Raw genomic sequence first — 22200 nt, forward strand, 5'->3', positions numbered from 1 at the left:
ACAAGGTGAAACTAAGATGTTACAGAAGATCACCTTGCTAATCTTTTAAAAAGAAAAGGTATTATTTCTCAGTGCCTGTTAATTAAACTACATGCTCTAATCCTGAAACATTTTTTCTTTTGTGAGATAAAAAGAAACACGATTCTGTGATGTTAAAATGGGGTGAATGTGTGATGTATCCAAGACTACTGATATGATTAATTAGCTTTAATCAAGTTTGTCCTGATGTTGTCCACAATGCACAGAAACCTTCCTTAAGTACTATCACTTTCAGTTCATTTCACCAATATTTCTCACTGTTCTTCTGGTTTTCTGCTTATTATATCTGGTTAATACTCATATCCTGTTGCCTGTTCTTTATTATTGGTTATGTATAAGAAAACAGTCCCCATGATTGGGTTTAGCAGAAATTGAATCTCTAGGTTCTGTATGTTTTGAGGCAACATTCCATTGTTACATCCTGCACATCTTACGGGAAAGAGGCAATGCAATTTAGTAGCACTTGCTAGGAAGGTATAAATTCCATTTCATTAAGCAGATGGGACTGCACTGGGAGGAAAATCAAAAGTTAGACAGATCATCTGGATCTTCATGAAGGTGTATGACCACTGGGTTTTCCGTCTCTGACCTTTTACAACTATATTTTCTTGTCATGATTTGGTTCAGCATCAGAACACTGTTTTAAAAAATATTTATTGACTGCATTTACATTGAAACTGTGCGAAAACCTTTATAAATGGTCTATAATTAAGAGCTGAGCAAATTTTTCACAGCCAAACCAAATAATATTAGCTAATCTTTACCTGGACATTTCCCAGGTTAGTGATTCTGGATCGAGCATTCCTCTGTCCTTCTGATTAGGTTTATGTTCTTCTTTTCCTTTTTAATTTTTTATTTTTTTTTCTTAAACTTACAAGCTGTCTTCTGTGAGATTCATTCTGCACCCATCGTAAATGTTTGGCAAGCAACTTTTTTTTCCTCCTCCTTCATCAGAAGATGAATAAAATATAATTCTACTAACGCTTCAGATGGCTTTTGTCACTTGAGACGTGCAAGGTGCCTCCAAGTACATTATACTGATGATAAACGTCTGTTACTGCTAGAGCTTCGACCTCTCTGTGCAGCCAGAGCTGTATGAAACCATGCAAGCTAACTGCTCGAGAAGTATCCAAAAGGAGTAACTAAAATTTGTCTCTGTGTGTTTGCATTCATTTATTTGTCTCTGATCTTAATGATTTTCCAGGGACATATTTACAAGTTTTATTTGCAACCATGTGGAAGATGGATGCAGAGATTCTCCTTGTGCTGTCAAGGGGTTTGGTCGAAGCAGAAAATGTGCAAATTGTGATGAAACTGAGTGTCTTTCACAGGGTGATACTGACTGATCCTCTGCCAGCAGAATGATGGGGACTTGCATCCTTTACCCCTCCCAGGTGTCCCACCATCCCACTTCTCTGTCCCGTTGTTTATAAAAGAGGCACTTGCCTCTTCCCTGAAGTTGACTGGGCAGTTTTATTTCATCTCTGTATGTTGTCTGTTACCATTTATAATTGTTTGCTTATTTTTTTTCACAGACTAGAAAAAAAAAAAATGTTTGACGTGCTATTCAAGATGGGTCACTTGAATCTAGTGAGCAGGTTGCTTACAGTGAAACATTGCTTGCAAATGCCTTCTCGGCTTCTCTTGAGGCCTTCCTAAGGAGTGGTATCTAAGCTGAACACAGATTAGAGTCAGTGGGGAAAAATGCATACTTTTTTACAGTTGAGTTTGCTTCAGTTTTCTGAGTTTCAGCTTCAACTTAATCCTTAAACAATGGGTTTATTGAAGTAAACTTTCAATTTTTAAGGCTGGAGTCCAAACCTGGGGTTTGGATTTCACCCGTGCTTTGCTGAAGTAATCTCACCTTGTAGTGCACCTGCCTGGAGAGGCCCGTAGTTGGAAGACAGAAATCTGTTAGACACCCCTGTGCTTTCACTGTCTTGGTATGTTACATAGGAGCAGGTGCTGTTTATACATTGTGAAAAAGAGTATTACCAACAATACTGCTAGTAAGGAGTAATTTATGGAGGATTCGGTAACTGCAGGCCGTTGTTCTGAACAAGTGTTACTGAAGAGTCTTTGAGAATATTACTGCAGCCTAAATTCATCTCTGATTTGCTTCAAAAATCACTTTGTGATATTTTAAGACCTTCAGCCAGCCTGTTTTGAGTGACTGTAAATGTACTGCGCAACAGCATTCACACTAGAGTTGCAGCAGAAGGTATGTTTGCCCTACATACCATAACGGGTAGAAATCCCCCAGATCCCTGGGCAAGCACTAAATGAGCTGGAAGCTGTGGTAACGTGGAGCTCTGCGGGGCTGAGAAGCAGAATAATTAACCTCCGCAGCGAGGTTGCTTCTAGCATGGCAGAAAGCATGGCAAAACGCTGCCAGCTCAGAGCCGACTCGCACATCTACATGTTACACTGCACAGCATAAACGTGCCCACTGAAGACTTGAATAAAACATTCATGTGCTATTGCAGCCTGAGCTGCTTTTTCTCTGTTATCAGCTTGTGTATCAGCTATCCCTGATCTTTGACCAGTGTTACCACTGAGGGACCACCTAGTTCCACTTGGAAACATCACTTAATTCATGCCAGAAGATTTCTGTGTGTGAGCAAAATGGTGGATTGAGACATCACATTCCCCAAGAATCCTCTGTACTCTTGATGCAGGAAAACAGGGATGTCTCTTAACACCCATGTGTGGAAAAAAAGGAAAAAAATATATTTTTTTTTTCTCATTTAATGTTGTCTGAAATTTTGAAGATGTAGCACGTGTTCTTCAAGAATATTTTTCCAAACAGCACTGAGTGAACTGGTCGTACAGCATGTCGTCTCTAAAGCAGGTCTGTGGGGGCATGTCTTAATTTCAGCCACAGGTAAGATTAGAGAGTGGGCAGCTTTCCTCTGCAGTGTAGTATTGCTGATTAGACTTTGTGTTCCTTGAATTTAGTTTGTGGCACATGCCAGAGACCACAGCCACAGGCATTCAGGTAGCATGGCTGGAGCTCTTATTTATAGCTGTGCCTTTTTGTTAACTTTGTGACGGTTTTTATCCTGATGTATAAACCTGGTTTATATCCTGGTTTCGTATTTCTATTCCAAAACAAAGCCAAACCTTCTAAGAAAGGCAGGTTTGGATAGAGATGACACTACCTTGTGACTATGTGGACCCAGTCTGAAAGCAAAAGGAAGTTTGACTTCTGTAATTGTAAGAGAGTACTGTCCGTTATAGAAGCTTGAAAAGAGTTGCCTTTGTTTCCTAGATCTGATAGTTCTGCCACAGAGCTGGGTTTGCCTGAGTAACTTATTCTTTCTTATCTTGTGTGTGAATTTGGATTTCCGATGGAGAGTGCAGTTTCTCTGCTTATCACATCCAGCACCTGCATAATCTTATATTCAACCTGATTTTCAAGTGTTGCCATCTTGAACTTTAAAATCAGGTTCTTCTTTAACCATAGCTTCAAAAGCAAGCTATGAATAAATTTTGTCCCTCTTTATTCAGCTTAATAGTTCTACTGTTTCTTTGTGTTCACACAGGATTTATTAAAAAAAAAAAAAAAGTAGCTCTTGAAAATGTTTCAGCTTACTAGCTGTGGTAGCTGTGGGCTGAGAGTTTGCTTTTTTACGTTACAGTATACAAGTTCTTAAACCCCTTTGCAAACAGGTAAGCTTCAACTTAAAGCAGAGTTTGCAGTCTGTTGTAAAATTTCCAGAAATAGCAAGTTTATTTGAGAATAGGTAGATCAGACTAACAGTCCTGACAAAAATGGACTGCAGAGAATCGATGCCGAGAGAAAGCATACTCAAAGTCAACCAGTTTTCAAAATCACAATGATCTTTCCCAGTAGTGTGGGTGAAACCAGCTTGGCTGGCCCAGTATCGCAGTTTGCTGGCACCAAAAAAAGTTGGTGCTCTTGCTTCCCTCAGCCACACGCTGCCAGTCTTTCCTTTGCGCTGGTTCTGGTCATGACTCGACTCCTGGGCAATTGGGATACGGTGCACAAAGCTAGCAGAAAATAAGAAGTGAACAGCTTTCCACCACCATAGAGAGACGAAGTGGCTAAGTTGGGATCACTTGGGCTGGCAGGAACGGTATCATCCAAAAGGAAGCTGAAACGAGGGGTTAGGACCGCTCTTTCCAGTGAGAGAGACTTGGATCGTCTCCTTTTATCATCCCCGATCGCTCCAAAAGGGCTCAGTTTTTGCTGGCACTCTGAACTAGCAGCTGTGTGTTGCATTTTCCTGTTTTTTCTGCAGTTAGGTTACTCTGGTGACCTCTGAGAAGTGGTTGTCTGCCACATGCACTGGTAGCAATTAACTTGGGGGCAGTGGTGCCCACTGCTCTGCTTGTTTACGATGCTTATGGGTATCTGTGCCCCTAATGTGCTTAATCAAGGATACTCTGAGGTGGGCACAGTTAGTTCACACTTTGTTACACACAAATCTTTATGCATGTTAGTTTGCGTAGTGCAGTGAACAGTATTGACTGGATTAACCCTTAACTAGCCCATGTATTAAGGGCCCATGAGCCTTTAACTCATGCTATTGAGATTTTTGAGAAAACAGTAGAAATGCAACTTTGGAAGGGAAAGCTGTAACTATAAAATCTGTTCTTTCTGCTTCTGTGCCAGCCACTTCTGTTTCAGGAGAAGCAGTAGCCTCTCTATTCCCTGTGCTGCTTTTGTCTCCCATCCAAAAAAACCTTGCCAACAACCTGGTATCTCAGTAAGCACCGCCTGGGTGCCTGCCTTCAGGAGGCTTCTGCCAGCTGCTCAGCATAAAAAACTTGCAGATCGCTCTCGGTGTTACTTGGGATGGCATGGGGCTTTCCAGAGAAACACCAGCTGGGCATATATTCCCTTTTCCCTACATGTGCCATTTCGCTCAGATGCCCAAAGAACTGTGCATATATGGAGCAAAGAAGGGATTTAATTCAGTAGGGCCATGATTATGCAAAGTGCCCTCTGACATGGATGGGAACTGTATGGAAATAAAGACTGCAGGAGAGTGTGCTGATAAAAGGAAAGATTTATTGATCTAAACCCTATATTAATATTTATTTTAAGAAAACAGGAAAAAAAACCAAACCCAAACAAAAACCCCATACATGCAGCCTTCCTGATCCAAGCCTTCAACTTGTATGCGTAGTTACTTTACAGAAGATTCATTTTAGACATTGGCACCTTGCTCGGTCTGTTCTCCATTGTAGAGAGTAATTGTATAGTATCCGAGTACTTCAAAAACAATCAAATCACCTTTCCTGGTGATGCTGAATAACCCCATTCTTGCTTTTAACAGAGGGGAGCATTGTGACAGAGGAAAAATAGTATCTTAAGGAGAATGGAAACCAGAAGTGCTCAGTGGTGGGCCAGTAGCTTTACTGTACAGATCTTTCTATCCACAGTTTTTTAATGTGGAAAAGCTTTTCTTTCCTTGAAACAACCTTCCCATAGATATTCCCAAGCCCTTAGTTGTTTTCCTGTGGAACGGTCAGTTGTCTCTTCTTCAACTCCTCTGACTGGCAGTGCACTTCATGGTCCCATCACAGGGAACAAGAGTTAGTTAGGGTCTCGGATGAGGGTGTAGAACATTTAAACAAAAAAATTGTCCTCAGGATGTTAACACTGCTCTGGGAACAAAGAGGGTGCAGGAAGATGGGAAGTGTGACTTTGATACGTGATTTGACAATCCAGTTCTGACTGTGCCAAAGTGATGTTTCTGTCACATCACATTGTCCATTAATTCTTTTGGCAAGTTGTATTTCCTATGGGAGTCAGCTACAGAGAGCGGTGCGTCCAGGGATAGTGTTTCTTCTCAAGCTTTTTCCATGGTATGCAGCTTAGTTTCCAACACGCAGGTCGCACGTGCTGACAAGAATCAGATGCATCTGTTCCTTCACCACGACCCACTCCACAGATGCAGATTTATAGAGCCTAAGAAGAAAGGACTGAAGGGTGTGTATACCAGTTGAGCCGGGTAATTTCATTGCCAGAGATATTTTTAACTTACATCTAAGTTTAGAGTGATTGTAATTATGTCAGAAGTTTTGTTATACAAAAGTAAGCAGCTGCTAAAGGCTGAAGGCGACTAGGGACCACAAAGCATTGAATGCACCGATTCACATGTGATAACACATTTTTCTAATGTGCCCATTGGGGTTTCTTGCCTAAGCTCTACCTTTACTGCCTGCTTCAGCAAAGCATCTTGCTCTTTATCAATCTTAACAGACCTTCTTCAGTTATTTTTTCTCCTTTTCTTGTTCACTGGACTGAGAGGTGCTCCATCATCTTCTTTTCCTCAACAGCATCTGTACTTTGATTATAAGCTCCAGATTTTTCTTTGCAAAGCAACAGTATGCAGTATTGTATGTATATACTGTGTTTATATTCTTCCCTGGGCTTGTCTCTGAAATCTCAGACGACTTACAAAGATAGCAGAAATGCATTTATTGTATGTCTGCAGCACGCGTGGTCTGCAGAAGTACAGCATGCACATTATTGTGTTTACCAAGAAAGGAGCAAAGGGTTTTGCTAGCCAAGGGCAAAGAACTCGCTTCTTTAAGCTTTCAGTCAAAAACCAGTCTAGACATTTTTATCACATTAAACAGTCTGGAGCATTTAATAGGTATGTGACAGGAAGAAAAGCAGTCTGAACTAGCTGACCAGTTTTCTTATGGGAAAAGCCTGCTGGGCCCAAGTTTTGATTCTTTTCAATGGTAATTATTATACTGGAAATGCTTAATGGTGAAATATAAAGCAAAGCTGGTTTTAGACATGTAAAAATGTTACCCTTACTTTTTATGTGCTTTGCGTGTGACACTGCTCTTGATTTTGCTGGGCATTGCACTTGATGAGTGCCTGTGCCACTTGTTAGAAGTTGCAGGAGGCCGGAGTGGTTAGGGGCAGCATCAGTTAAGCACCACAGAACGCTTCGGTGCCTGCAGCCAGGGCAAATGGCAAAGCGCTTTCTTTGTCTCTGTAGGGTCCATTTATCAATTTCCGTGGTGTAACAAGTTGCATCTGTTGATTTCCATTGCATCTGATGGCTTCCAGATGGACTCCTCTGCCTCTGACCTCCACCCTCTCATCCAGAATCAGTTCTTTCACTTTCCCAGGCGTTTTGCCCATGCATCCCTTGGTTTGGTTTGTCTGCAGCACGGGGGAATGCTGAACTCCTCGTCTCCGGGAGCACTGCCATCCCCACTCCCGAGGTGTCACAATAAATAACCCCACTCTGCTATTGCCTGGAATGTTGGCGCTGCTCTTGCCTCTTCTTTACCCCACACAGATAGACACCGGCATTTTGTTTTGTTGGTCTTTCTTAGTGTATATTCCACCCTGTTCCTTCCTTTCCAGCCTTATTGTAGAAACCCAGCTTCATACTTGGAATAATCTCTAAAAATAGCCTTACTTGTCCTATCCCAAACCATTTCCATTTCAGCTATTCCAAAGTACCCACTGTTTTTTTTCTAGCACTGTGAAAATGCTGCCACTTTCCCTTTTCATTTTAGCTGTATTGTCTCGGGCACTTCATCATTCTGTCGAAGCCTGTATCGGTGTCAGACATCCCATCCTTGCTTTCCGCATATTTTTTTTCTGCTGTTAGTTCCCTCCTCTTTTCAATTCTTGGGCTCTTCCCCTCACATCTCTTTCATTTCCTTCTCCCTTAATGGTTATCCAGAATCGAGAGTGTCTTCATATTCCAGCATGATGTGCATACTCTCCCCTTTCCAGTGAGAGAAGAGAAAGCGCTGCTTATCTTCCTGCCTACGTGAGCATGTGCCACGATGTACCTGTCTCAGCACGAGGGCAAAGGTCTCCTCTGCTCATACTACCCGTGTCCCTTCCCACCTCAGTAGAAGTGGAGGTCCCAGCAGCAGGTGACACTACAGGTGACACTAAAGAACAGTGATGAGGAGGCTTGGAGAGGTGACAGCTCCCCCTTTTGTTTCCTGCTCTTCACCGCTGCATTGCGTCTTAATGTTAGGAATTTAGAGAAAAGTCCCTTGACTTTGGCGTCTCCAGTTCGTCCAGAAAAATCTGAACAAATTGAACCTCTCGGCGTGCTGTAAAGCCAGCTGTTTATTATGAGATGTCAAATCAGTGTTCAAAATGGGCTGTGTGCGCCAGCATGCCATACCAGCACTCCTGACTGGCAGAGACTGGCTCTCCTTTTTGTCTCCATACTGGACAAATAGGTTACATACCAACGCTTTCGTTTTTATCCCTTTTGGAATACTGTGTCAAATCATCCATTTGGAGCAATACAAAAATTGAGATGCCTTTCCTCCAGAAATTTTCATATATATTATGAATAGTTGAACAAGCCAAAACGCATCCAGCAGGAAGATTTGGAGAGGCTGCTGACTTGGAACGCTCTCCCACCCCTCTTTTCAATAGCTGACATGTTGGTTTTGCCCCATTTTTTTAAACAAGCGATACATTAATATTCAGAAAGACATTTTAGGGATGTTGTTCTCAAGTAATGTAAACAACTGAATACCTCAGTAATGAGTATATTAGCACTCTGAACTGTTTTATCAGATAAGTTTATCTCAGATGTCTCACACAGTCTCATTTTACGCGGAGAGACAACAACTGTCAATTTGATAACAACTGATGTGACAGGAAACATAGCACAATGTCAAGAGACTTGTTTTAATATTTGTTTAGTAGAAACGTCTATGCAGATTGCATGGTTTCTCTGAGGCAGGGATTAGTGAAAGAGACTGTGATGCCATGTTTTATGCATCCCCATCTTTTGTTTATGGTTAACTATGAACTTATCAGCTAAAGGATTGGCGATGCTTATTTATTTTATCCTTTCTCTCATTACCTGCACAATCGTTCTTACTCTGTCTCCAGCGCTTTCAGAGCTTCTGGGCAGTGGCACAACAGCCATTTAAAAAGAAATCTGGCTGAAACAAATTTTGAAGAAATGCTTACTCTGCCACCTACCTATGATAATGAAGTAACAATAATAATTTAAAGTTCAGAAGCAGTTGCTTTGCCCCTTGAATCTCTAGGAAAGTAAAGCTATAAATAGCTGATGACCTGGTATATCTCCAGCGTGGCTGTCCATGTTTGGACAGCTGTCCTGCTGGAAAGAGGGCTTCTGGATTTCCAAATTATAGGCAGCATTTTATTTTTAGCCTTTGCTAGTTGTGATACATTCTGGCAAGCTCATCTTCAGCAAAACCCCCAGTTGTTTAGTAACGAGTTAATGTTGGATGTTATTGGTGATGAGAGGTGTATACCATAATATAACTTTTAGCTCTGGGATGTCTTGCTGTCGGTGATTTTGAACTCTCTATATAGATAAATAATTACCATCACTAAGTGTGTAATTAAGACAAGCCTTGCTAGCCTCATTCTTTCGAGTGGGAAAATGGGAAATGGCAAAATGTCTGGCTAGTCATCAGCTGTAAACCAGATCCCGTGACTTCCAGCTCGCCCAAAGGGGCTTTGTTTTTCCTGAACAACTGGTGATGAATGTTGCTCCTGCATACAACAGGTAGAGTGTTTGAGAATGAGGAAGATAGACAAGCTGAGCCTATACAACAGTGCTTAGGCCAGACGGTTTATGATTATATTTTCCCCATCTGTTAAATGTCATCCCGATTCATAGATCTGCTTTTTGCACAGTAATGTTGAAGTGCACACCATGAGCACCACCTGCGCTTCTTTCCCTCATAGTGCCTGGGAGGAGTCAGAGAAAGAGCCTTCATTAAAGGCCATTAGTATGTTCTGTTTCTTTCTGGTTTTTTCTGTGATTTGAACTTGAAATATTGGTAGAAAAATAAAATGAAACCAGCCAACCTAAAGCTCTGAGGGAGCTGTGGTCTGCTGCAGCCACGCATTAGTGAGGGCAGGTTACAGCTGCTCTGCTGCTGCTCTTACTAGAGCTCAAGTTGTGTCACAGAACTGAGGAAGGAAGAAAAGCTGCACCTACAAATCTCCGCTACCCGGGGTTTGGATTTACCGCAGCCACTGGGGCTGGGTGGTCAGAGGGGTGATGGATGATTTCCATTCCAACCAGCTGATAATACCATGCCTGCATTCCCCCACCTCCCAGCTGAGACTTGATGCAGGGCACGAGCCAACGTGCGAGCGCGCAGGACAATGGGGGAAGTAAAGAGTAATGAAAACAAGAAAAAGGAAGATATCGGGGCAAGGAAGGAAGGAGTGTACTGATCAAATGCAGATACTAGGTCTGTGTTTTTTGCTTTTCATTCCATATTATCTTTCCGTGTTTAAAGAAGAGGATGCAAAACCTGCTATCCCTAGGGTGTAAGGTGGGTGCTGAGATGGAATCTGAGCAGCATTATGACTTCTAAGATAGATACAGACATTTACTGACCACTGCCATGGGTTAAATTGTACAATGACAGTCTCACCTAAAAAGTATAAAACCCCCTGTATTTTCATGGTGACTGTAGTTTGTAGGATTTATCCAGGGTACCAAGAAATTGGTAATTAATTTAAACTTCCAACAAATACCTGCTTTTAACAGACTCCTGATTGTCAAATACTGGGTGCAGCTGTTTGCTATTCGTGCATTTTAGACGACTGGAAGGATTGCCAACGATGATCACCTGAGCTTTGCCTGAAATTTTAAGCCAGCAATGTGGCTAACTCATACTCTCTCAGAAATCGTCTAGAAAACCAGTCGGAATTGAACCCTGCAAATTACAATGTCACTTTCCTAATTTTAGATTTTAAAGTAACGTCTATGTTCCTCAACGGCTTATTAGTTTTTAAAATATCTGTGTATTTTGAAGAAACTCATATTAAGTCATGTCAAAACTTTAATAAAGCTCGGTTTGAACTAAAGTACCTGACCATAGAAGGGATTATTTCAAACACACAGAGATTTAGAAGTTATTACAAAAATGTGATCTTGACCTTTCGTTACATTTTATTAATACAAGGTTGGAGTCTGTGTCGTTGTTTGGAAACAGACAACTGTGTCCTCAGGACGTGGTCATGGAGCAGCCGATATTTGTCGTCTGTTTTATTTTTGCTTGAGGTACTAGCTTGTCTTATTTCTAGAACTGTTCCTTGCACTGAATGAAAGACTGCCGATGTTAAACTCCTTTGGAAGTTTGTGTTGCCTCTTCTACGATGTTTGTAGTTAATAATTCGATCTTAGAATTTTGCGGTTGTTTTATGTGCTGGGATCATTCATAACAGGAATGGTGCTCAGTTAAGGTTATTTGGTGTTTGTCTTTACTCTCACCTCCATTCTTCTGAGGATTTTAATTTCAAACATGTATTTATGTCTTCCTATCAAATTAAAGTATAGGAATCATTTCTGCGTGAGATCTTTTAGAGCACTAAGCTCCAGAAAAAGGCTAAAAAGAAGAAACTGAAGTTCTAAATGTCAAAATCCCTCATGATTTTAATTAAAATAGTTGACACAAATACTTCATACAGGTGTACCTAAAAGGGAGAAGCACTGCTCACTGACTTAAAGGATGTGGTATCGGTCAGCTACAGATTAAACAACAACAGCAGAAATTAAGTATGGTATTAGTCATCCAAAAAGCATATTGAAGACTGTTTTTTGAATAAATCTGACAAGTCCCTTTCCTTTAGGGCTCATTGCTGTAATTATACAAGGTTTCAGATTTTACAAGACTGTAAAGAGAGAATTTGGGCTTAAGGAATTCAGAAAATACTTAAAATTAAGTTTTGCAAGTGCTACATATTTGTGCTTTTTTTTTCTAATTATTATTGTTCCATGAACTAGCCTTTGTTTTAACACTATCTTCAGTTGAAAGCCACAGAGTGAAGTAATTAAACTTAATAAAAGTCACTGCTGGTTAAATCAAGATACATTGTACACATACATCAGATGCCATAGCAGTTCAGAAAAGATCTTGAGAACTATTACACAAACCATTGCTTTCATCAAAATCCAGTTGGTTCTCTATTACTACCTGGGGAGGAGATTGCTTCCAGGGAATGGGATTGACATAATACTGAAAATAGATCTTGAATGCCTCTAACAGTTCTACTTAAGATAAATCTGTAGCCTCTTCCACATTTCTAGACAACTTAATTTTATATATGGTTAGTGTTTATTATTGGAATGAGACATAGCAGGAAAAGTTCTAAGAAAGATTCTTAATCATATCCTCACATTATGAAATGAAGTTCACTTGGCAGGTCAAAAGCAAAAAGTTACTGTTGGATGGATACTGAATAATACATGTAAATGAAAAGAAATTGTCATTTATTGTATCTTTTGATTAGCCAGATTGCTAAATTCTCTGTACCATTGACAGCATTATGAGCACATCCGCTCCTGAAGTCATCCTTTGGGAAGATCCATGCCTTTACTGTTAGTAAAAAGGAAAATGTGAACACAAAATTTTCTATCAGAGGGGAAGAACAACATTAAAAATAACTTTACTTATTCAGTAAAATTTATAGTTTTGTATATATGGTTCATTATTTTTTACCATTTAAGTTTTTACTAACTTCCAGTTACAGTAAGCCTGCATTTTGTCTTGCAGTTCAAATTATACTTTTCCTAGAAATATGTATAGATGAGCTTCTGTTCTTGCAGTAGAGTTTCCTTGAGTAAAAACTTAGCTTTTAATTTTAACACTTTGATGTTGAAATTGCTGAGTTGATTTGTTTTTCCAGGCGTTTCAGGTGGCACCTATCTAAAGGCTCATCTTGGTCAGCCAGTGAAGCTAAGAGCGTTAGTTCACAATGGTGGCCCGCAAAGACTGATCCCAGTCCTATCAGAAGCCACGTGACCATCCGTCTGGATCAATTCAAAAGGGAAAAACTGCTCCAGTGATTCTGGGTTGCTGCTGAGCATAGAAATAATTCGCCTTCTCGAGACTACAAGTTCTTGTTCTGAGGATGAGGTGGCTTAATTTGTATTAATTAGTTATTTTTCAATGGAGTGATATTCATGCCATCAAAGTTAAGCTCCTTAATAGGTTGGAAAGAAAAGCCCTTAACTTAAGTTCAGAAGATTCAGCTCCATTGATGAAAGAGGCAACCATGACTGGTAGGATTAGCATTTGAGCAGGTGACAAAATTAGATGGTTTTGTTCTTACTGGTATTGGTTTGGTTTTGGTTTTGGGGGGAATTTGGTAGTTACTTTCTCACGTATAAGCATTTCTCATGTTGGATTTTTCTGCTGATTCTGTGTTAGTATTAGCCTGATTAAGCTGTCTTTTAACATTATGAGACAATCAAGGCTTTTTATTTTTTTCTATACAACAAAAATTATAGAATTTATTAAAAATAGTCTGTTTCTTGCATCGAATTTATTGAAGATATAATGTCTGTTGTATCACATTTATTTTTGAGAATTAATGAACTTTGAGTTTCTAGCAACTTCTATGGAAGTTCTCTTAGAGAATTTGGAAATTTTCTTTTTTCTGAAATATTCCTGATGCTACTGTAAACACTTGTTTAAGATTATTTTTTATGAGGTTTGTCAGTATGTGCAGGATTAAGTTGTTGGTCTGCACTGCGCAAAGCCAAGCTGACGGGCACTCCTAGGGTTTTGTCTCTCGTCCTGTTAGGCAAGCTCCTGCTAAATCAATTAATTTAGAAGTTTGTGAGGAATTAGATCTGAGTGAATCATCTGACTGGGATTACTTTCTGTAATGGCTTGATTTAAATATATTTCTAATTGTCAGAACATAGCCTGGTTATACTGTTGCAATCCTACCAGTTTATTGACGTCACCAGTACGCCTCTTTACATACCATTCACTTCTCAGAAGGGGGCATGCCCCCCCAAAAAGGATGGCTGGCAAGCACTTATGGCAGATAATGAGAGTTCTAGAATGAATGGGAAGGCTGGGAAAAACTGTAGATATTAACAAACTACGAAGGCCTTAGGACAAGAAGAAAAACATTGAAGGAAGCTGGAAGGTCATGTTTGGGTCCTGTGGTCTGTCCTAGGAATTCTGCTTGTTACAGATGATGGGCTGTCATCAGAAGTGATGCCTGAACCACAGTTTGGACCTTAAGTTAAGGCAGGACCGTCTCATTTTCAGCACTATGGCATAAGCAATTGTTTTGTGCTGTCAGTAGCAGATGGACTCATTTCTTAGCCTGAAGCAGAGGTCTGCCGTGGGCAGCCTCCCTGAACTTGTGTGAAATGCTGAAGAAGAGGTTAGTTAAGAACAGGGCACTCCTTGTTTTGGTCTAACCTCCTAGCTGCCCCTGCATGCCAATGCATTCCAGCAATTAAGACGAAATGGAAAATGAGACAAAGTGGAAATTGAGACCATTACCAGACAATACACGTTCAGTGCCTCAGCTCTGTTGTATGTCTTTTGTTGCTTCTGGCCCCATGTTTTTGAGAGAACTGTTTTAAGTAGCTTGCGTTTAATATGTTTAAAAATAACCTGCTGAAAAAGCACTCTTTTTAAAAAATATGGAGGGGAAAAAAAAAAAAAGCAGCCATGCTGACCATGGAAGAGCCTGGAGAGCTGTGGAGTCTGGCAATTGCTTGAATTGCAGTGTGGGTACTGCAGAAATTCAGCAACATGGCTCTCACCGTTACTTTATACATAGGACTCATACTGTAGTGGCTTTTATTTTCTAAATTTTCTTAAAACATACTCTGAATTTTAAGTTCTAGTGCAGTAACCAAAGCTTTGTGTTTAAAAAAACACCTTGTCTGCATTTCGCATATGGTGTAATGCTGGTACGTGAATGGCCAAATAAGTTTGATGCTGAGAAGTAAATGTATGATGAACTGAGTTTTCTTCCTGCAAATCTCTAGAAACAATTGTAGTATTTGAATGTGAAAGTACTTTAGAGCCTCATTAAAAAATGAAGGGGGCTTTTTTATAAGAATTTCAGTGTTGCATGGGCTGTTTAGCCTTAGGCAGCTAGTTTCTCTCTCTAGTCCACAACACTGCGGGTAGGCTTTCTGAACTGGGATGAACTCCATAAAAATACCATAAAGTTATAGAGGTCTGGTTATATAGATTTTGTTGTCTTTGTTATAGAATCATAGAATGGGTTGGGTTGTAAGGGACCTTAAAGATCATCTAGTGCCAACCCCCCTGCCCTGGGCAGGGACACCTCCCACCAGCCCAGGTTGCTCCGAGCCCCGTCCAACCTGGCCTTGAACACCTCCAGGGATGGGGCAGCCACAGCTTCTCCGGGCAACCTGGGCCAGGGGCTCACCACCCTCACAGCAAAGAATTTCTTCCTAATAGCTAATCTAAATCTCCCCTCTTTCAGTTTAAAACCGTTCCCCCTCGTCCCATCGCTATGCTCCCTCATAAAGAGCCCCTCCCCATCTCTCCTGTAGGCCCCCTTTAGGGTCTGGAAGGGGCTCTAAGGTTTCCCCGGAGCCTTCTCTTCTCCAGGCTGAACAACCCCAACTCTCTCAGCCTGTCCTCATAGGAGAGGTTATGAGGAACCTTGTTTACCAAAGAGGAGTGGTGGTGAAGGACATATGTACTTCAAGCCAGGGAAAAGTGCGAAATGCATTAGGTTTTTTTGTTGTTTTTTTGAAATTGCTTCCTTATATCTGTAAGAAAAATATATGTGCCCGAGCAAGATCACTAAACTCCATACAGTGTTTCGTGCGTGCTCATGCTTCGCCCTTGAAACCCACGAAGCCAGTAACTGGTGCAGGTTTGGGTGGTGTGATTTGAAGAGGGAAGTGGTGAAATGGCAAACACAAAGTGTGGGGCCTCCTCGCTTTTCACTCAGCAAATAGTGATTTGTTCCAGAGGCAAAAATAATAATTTCTAAAAAAAAATTTACAGGTATTGCTATGATATTCAGGGCTAAGCAAACTGCGGAAATTGCGAGTTACTGTGTTTTAAGCAGGGGGGGGTCAGCTCTAAGGAATACTGCTGTCCTTTCCAACAGTGTCTCAACATTGACAGGATGTTTATGGGATCCAAGGAGTATCCTATCCATCACGCTAGCCAGCCCTGTGGCTTAGTTTAGAATATCACCTCTTTCCCCAAACATTTGTCTGCTTTGTATTAACAGAATCTTTTCCTCCTCCTGTTCAGCCACACCTTGTCCTTCTTTTGGTCAAAGAACGAAAAAACATGATTTATAGTCCCTCCACTCCCCACACCCCAGATTTAGCTTAGTGCAGCCAAGTTTACAAGAGAGGAAGACTTCTATGTTAAATAATGCTACTCTGGATAAGGTTAATTTTGTGTCCTCACTCTGGGTACTCCAGGTGAATCAAAAGGTACTTTTTTTCACGTGATCCAAATCATGTCTTCAGGCAGAAATCAGTGTTGAAAGAAAGGGAGATAGCCCAAAAGGCATTTAACTACTGCACTTGCAAGACTTCACCTACTTCTCCCTTGTGGTCATTGATTAAGTTCTGAGGTGTATTTTACATGAGCGTTCTTTCTGCTTTTGTGACTGGTATGCATTCCGAGGCATTTTTATACTTTAAGAACCCTAAATCAGTGAGAAGATTTTGATTTTAATTTTTGAAGGCTGTTTAAAAGTTTTAAAATTAAAATTTTACTGTCTTTAAATTTAGTTCCTAAATCTCTCCCAGTTGAATCTTCACACATTTCATTGTTATTAAATTTCTTTAAAGAGAGTAATTCTTGATTCTCATCATAGTGATGGTATAGGGATGTATGTAATTGCAACCATGTGAATGTTAGAATGTCCTGTTTGTTTCGGGTTTGTTGGGTGAGGTTGGTTTGCATTTTACTTTCCTTGAAAATTTCTGAAGCTTAACAGAGCCCCAAAGACTGACAGGGCAATATTTTGTATTTTCTTATGGTGATCTTAAAAGCTAACAGGGTTACGGAAGAATGGATTTTTGAGAAGAGTGTAAGAAATGTGAGAGACTGAAAAGAGCTTTTCTAAAGGCAGAGAGAATTTTCTTCACCTTCTGCACAGCTGCCAAAGCATATGGCTTAAAAATCTTGTTTTTTATAATTCATCGGAGTCCTTGCTCGATGTCCTCAAGCCATCTTTCCCTCGCACTTCATCTGTCTCAGTTCATGTGTAAACCGGATTGACCTGTGGGAGAGCGGAGCTAGAGAAGAGATCGGTAAGATGGTAAATAACAATGAGCTTGAGTCCCTGAGACAGAACTTGATTGCTTGATAAATTATGAGCAATCAAGCGTGTTTTCTTGCGGCTAAACGCAAGCTTATGCAAATAAGAAAAAAGGCAGTACCTCTGGTTTGTATGGCAGGGGGCTGTGCTGGGCTATTGTATCCTGGTCCAGGTGCCTGATTTCAGAAAGGCGGCTGGAAAAGTGGAGAGGGCTCAGGCTGACTCAAAGGCTTAAAAAGTATGCATTGCAGCAGAAACTGAAGAGCTCGATCTATTTAATTTATCAGCGATGAAGTAACGAGACACCTTCATCAGACTGTGTGAGCACCCAGACAAGGAGAAGATATCTGTAAAGGAGCGATTATTACAGAGCTATATTTCGGTGGCTGGATGATGAACTCAGCAAAGTTCAAATTGGTAATAAAGTGCATGTTTGCAGCGCTAAGGTAATTAGTCTTTGTGAAAGATAAATGTCTGTTCAAGCACTCTTTATATCCAGGATTCAGAGTGCCAGATGCTGGACAGAATGTTATTGCGTGTCTTACACGGGAGTTCAGAGCAGTTGCAGAGCTTGTACGTTTTAAAATCTGTGTCTGTGTGGGGTTCAATGTCAGTAAAAAAGGGTAAAGGTAAAGGCCATGCCTGTAGGCTGGGGACTATGGCAGAGTATTCTTCACAGTCTTAAAAGTGTCATCACATCTCTTATGTTTTAGCACAGCATGCATCTGCTTTTCCCAGAAGGACTTCACACGCTGGCAGCGCGTATTGCTGCACGAACTACCTCTCGTATTTGAAGTAACTTTTCTTCTTGGGAAAATTCTGACAGTAGAAGTCATTTAAACAGATAAGGGAATGGGCAATACGCCATAAAAATGGGGTGTTTAGCACTTCAGGTGTGAGTGTTTTAAGTTTCCTTCAGTCTAAGGGATATTTTTTCCGAGACCTTTGAGTATTTGTTGTATAATATGGGGTTTTGTTGGTTCTGGTTTCAACTTTGCTGTTAACAAAGCCCATGAAGTCAGAAAACAGCTTTCTGAAGCTGCGTTTCTCTAAATGTGGCTTTGATCTAAGAACAACCACGAAGTTTTCCATGTGTTGTGATTATACTTGAACTACTGCGTGATGTCTCTGAGCTGTATAAAACTAGATGCCATCGTGCTCCTGCGATGGGGTGGCTGTCCTGCTATGTCCTCCATGGAATGAGGAAAAAGCAGCTTTATGCTGATCAAAACTGGAAGAGACCCTAAAATTCTAGGGTGTATTTAAAAAAAAAAAAAAAAAATTAAAAAAAAAAATCCAATGATTTGGCACATTCCATGAAAGGGCATCAAAACATCTCATGGTCCTCATGAAGAATTACAGAGTGGTGAGAGCCAAGCGCACGGGGCTGGCAAAAAGAAAAGGGGGTTTTTGATAAGACGCTAAATGTAGCTGATGGCTTCTGGGCCCTAGTTCCTTGTCCTCCATTTTGTTCAAAGCACCTCTTTATCGGGGAAAAAAAAAAGTACAGATGAGTGATCTGAAGTACTGTTTAGCCTCTTTTTTTTTAATTGGAGAGCACAAATAAGTTATTTTGAGTTTTCTTCCCATTTTCAACAAAAGCAAACACTTGATGGTGATACATATGTAACTGTCAAATTGTATTTTTTACAGTTATGGAGGATGAACTAATTTTCTTATTCCCAAGGCTTTGGAAACATGTTATTATGTATTTTTGATATTCCTGTATCAATGACCAAAAGACGGGCAGCATCAAAATGTATTTTGCCTTTTTTTTAGTAGTAAGGATGGGTTTTTTCCGGCAGAAAACTATCAAAAGTAACTGTTTTTAAAGACAGTGTTTGACAGCCTTTTAACAGTATCCTCTGAGTTCTTTTGTTGTTCTTTTTCTTGTTAAAACATTTTTATTTGAATGAGAACAAGACAGAGAAGGAGGATACTACAAAATTCTTAATTTATTTTTAAACACTTGCATCTATTCTGGGTTTAAAGTTCAGTTAAAGTAGACGTTTCTGTCTGAGAACATTGTGGAAGCATTGTTACCTAATTGGTAATATTTTAGTCTGCTGTTCCGAGTTTTGGCATACGCAAACACTACAAAGATGGCTTGCGTAGCATAGATTACACAGACGGGCATGTTCTCCCTGCAATTTTATGTATGCGTTTTATCCTTCTCACTTAAGACAAACTTTGCTTGGGCTGGGCGCCTGCGTTGTAACGGAGTAAGAACCGCGCTGGTTCTGCTTAGCCCTGGGTCCTGCCGCTAGACGTGGTCAATGGGAGATGAAGGTTGTCAGAGGAGGGCTAGGACAAGCGGAGGAGGCAAGGCCATGGCCACCTGTGAGACAGGCAGTAGCGTGTGGGCTCCGATGATGGTGACCGCATGCGTGCCCTGTTCATCCTCAATATACCATTTCACAGAATCGTTCACTGCCATCTGGGAGTCAGTCTTACCTTGCTGCTGCCAAGTGTATTCCCTCTCGCGCAAGACTTTCTGGTCCAGCGTATAAAGGAATAACCAAGATGCTGTGTGTCCTGGGTGGCATTAGTAAGCAGGAGCAACGCAGATGCACTTTAGTTCAGATAAAATCAACTTCGGTGCTTCAGAGTACGTGTTTGGGACATTTTCTGGTGTAAAGCAGTATAACCTATAAGGCACCGAGGTATTGGAAAGGATACTGAATAATTTGATAGTCTTTATTGTAAGGTCCATATGTTATGGCTTCTGTATTATATTCTAAATTAAGGTTTTTTTCACACTCCTAAACTTGCAGAAATGCACAGTACTACTAGCTATTCTTTTTTAATAGCCTATATCCCTAAATAGGTTTTTTTCTCCCTATGAATTTTGACGTATTTATTATCCATGTCTTGAGTTATGTATAAAATAGCACTGAAAATACACAGGGCTTTGTTTAATGTAAATGGATTTTGGCATACAACACATGGAGGAAAAGTATGGCTTGTCTACGTAGTATGCAATTTAGAATATTAATAAAATCTGTCTGTGTAGGATCTGATGTTTTCCTGCAAAAAAAGAAGCACTCGTGTATATTACAGGTTGTAGTAGTCTGTGTTACCCAGGGCTGCAGTAATCCCAGCCTCATTACGCTCTAGAAGTGATGTGACAGATATTTGAAGTAAAGCAATGTTATAGTGCAAGCATTTTTTCAAATGACTAAGTTCAGACACACGTTTTACAAGTATTTTTCATTTGAAAGTTATGAAACAAAAATAGTTTTATGAGGAAGACTCTTGCCTTGGAAATGCATTGTGACTTTTTAATACTTCTGTGCGAAAGAAAAAGCTAAAAGTTACTTTTTGCCTGCTTAGACTTTGAAATAGTCCATTAAAAGACAGTAATTGAACTCTGCTTTTTCATTCCATTTCAGGTTTTTCTTCTGTAATCATGGCAAAACCTTATGAATTCAACTGGCAGAAGCCAGTTCCCTCTTTTATGCAAGACGGAGCTGTGTTTGACAGATACGAAGAGGTAAGAGGCCAGTTGCATTCCATTTGTTGTTCTCTTCTAAATATGTAGATGTTACAGAATATTTCCTGTTTTGCTTTCATTGTACACAAATAAACTTTCAAATAACTCCAGAAATGTGTGTGGGGAGGAAATACCAATACACACTATTGCTATACAGATTTTTGCTTCTAAAAGAAATAACTTTAAAATATATTTAATCCCTCTGATTTGAAATAAGCCCCGAGCAAGAGAAAGGGAGATTTGGATCAAAATAACTGTAATGTGCATAAAGCTCTCATGTTTGCAGATCCATAAAGCACATCACTGAACAAAGTGCATCCTTCCATTTTTTGTGTATCGTATCAAATGGGGAGGGGGGGAATGTGTCATCTTTTAATACGTAAACTGAGGACCTGCAGCTCACAAAGGAAAATAAGAGAACACAAAACATTTATATTCTGATTCAAGTGCATCATTTGAGATCTGGAGTGGTTTGTTCTCCTTCATAAAATCAGCCTGTGCTCTATCTGAAATATGATTACTATGATGCCACTTTCAGCTGGGCTTTAATCCAAATCTATTAAAGGAATGCAAAACCGGACATTTTATACAGACAGCCGAAATAAAGTGCTGAGACGTTCACCTCATACTCAGCACTGATATGCCTGTGAGAATAATTTTATTGGGGTCTATTTCTAATCTTATTTGGACAAGAAACCTCTAAAAATTGAAGGTATCTCAGTAAGTGCCTTCAGGGATATTAGTATTTTCCTCTTTTGAAATGTAAGTAAAAGGTATTTTTTATCAGGAGGACTGCCAAGGTGGGAATAGTTGTTTTACCTGGTATTTTCAGTTTTGGGGACAGATAAACTAAGAAGATACTAGTGGACATTGAATTCCTTAGAAAGGGAGTTCATAAAAGCTTTATTTTTCTTCAGCAAATACTGTTCCAGAAACATGAAAAGGCTTTCACTTAGGTAACCAACTGTATATTTTATCAGCAATTTTACAGGAATCATCAAGGGCTGTAAAAAAAAAAAAAGCAGTGACTGAGAAGTTAAAACCTGTAGCCTGTGAACAGTGAGCACTTGATGGTGTGGCTCTTTGATATGATCAGATTTATGATAAACACAGGCTATTACTTAGTTGTGTTGTGTCAGTAACTAGATAGCCTACACAAGAGAGAGACCATTGGTTTTTAGGCGTGCTATGAAAACGTAGCAAGATTCAATCCTTATACTATAGGGCTTGCAGTTTTCAAGAAAAATGTTTCAGATCTAGGCTTCTAATTTTCATGGAAACTCTGTGCTTAATTCCCCACCCTAACAGAAAGGTCGTGTTGGGGAAAAGAAAAACCATAAGTGACCTAAGGTCATACAGCAGATCCACGCAGAACTGGGGCTCGGGGAATCCCAGTACAGGGCCTGGGTGACCGAACAGCTCTAGTACCACATGAGAGGTCTTTTATGTGCCCAAGTTTCATTGAGTGGCTAGAAAAATCTGGGTCATTGTCACATGGAGCAGTGTCTTGATCCATCTTTTGCCGACAGATGGGTCCCTTAACCAGAAGGATTACAAAATTGTGGAAATATATTTTGAGCCAAGCGTTATCAAGTTTGCTGAAAAGTCTGAGTCT

General features: G+C 40.2%; 1 protein-coding gene across 8 annotated transcripts in view; it reads left to right on the forward strand.

Moving 5' to 3' along the window:
• Positions 1 to 22200, forward strand: part of PLCB4 (phospholipase C beta 4) — a 205712-nt gene that overhangs the window by 91982 nt on the left and 91530 nt on the right. For all 8 annotated transcript variants that reach the window (XM_054194796.1, XM_054194798.1, XM_054194797.1 and 5 more), the window contains one exon: positions 20485 to 20585. In XM_054194796.1, coding sequence (XP_054050771.1) covers positions 20502 to 20585 — 84 coding nt within the window. In that variant the 5' untranslated portion in view covers positions 20485 to 20501. The remainder of the gene's footprint in view (positions 1 to 20484; positions 20586 to 22200) is intronic.

Source organism: Rissa tridactyla, chromosome 3, assembly GCF_028500815.1.
Source record: "Rissa tridactyla isolate bRisTri1 chromosome 3, bRisTri1.patW.cur.20221130, whole genome shotgun sequence".
Lineage (NCBI taxonomy): Eukaryota > Metazoa > Chordata > Aves > Charadriiformes > Laridae > Rissa > Rissa tridactyla.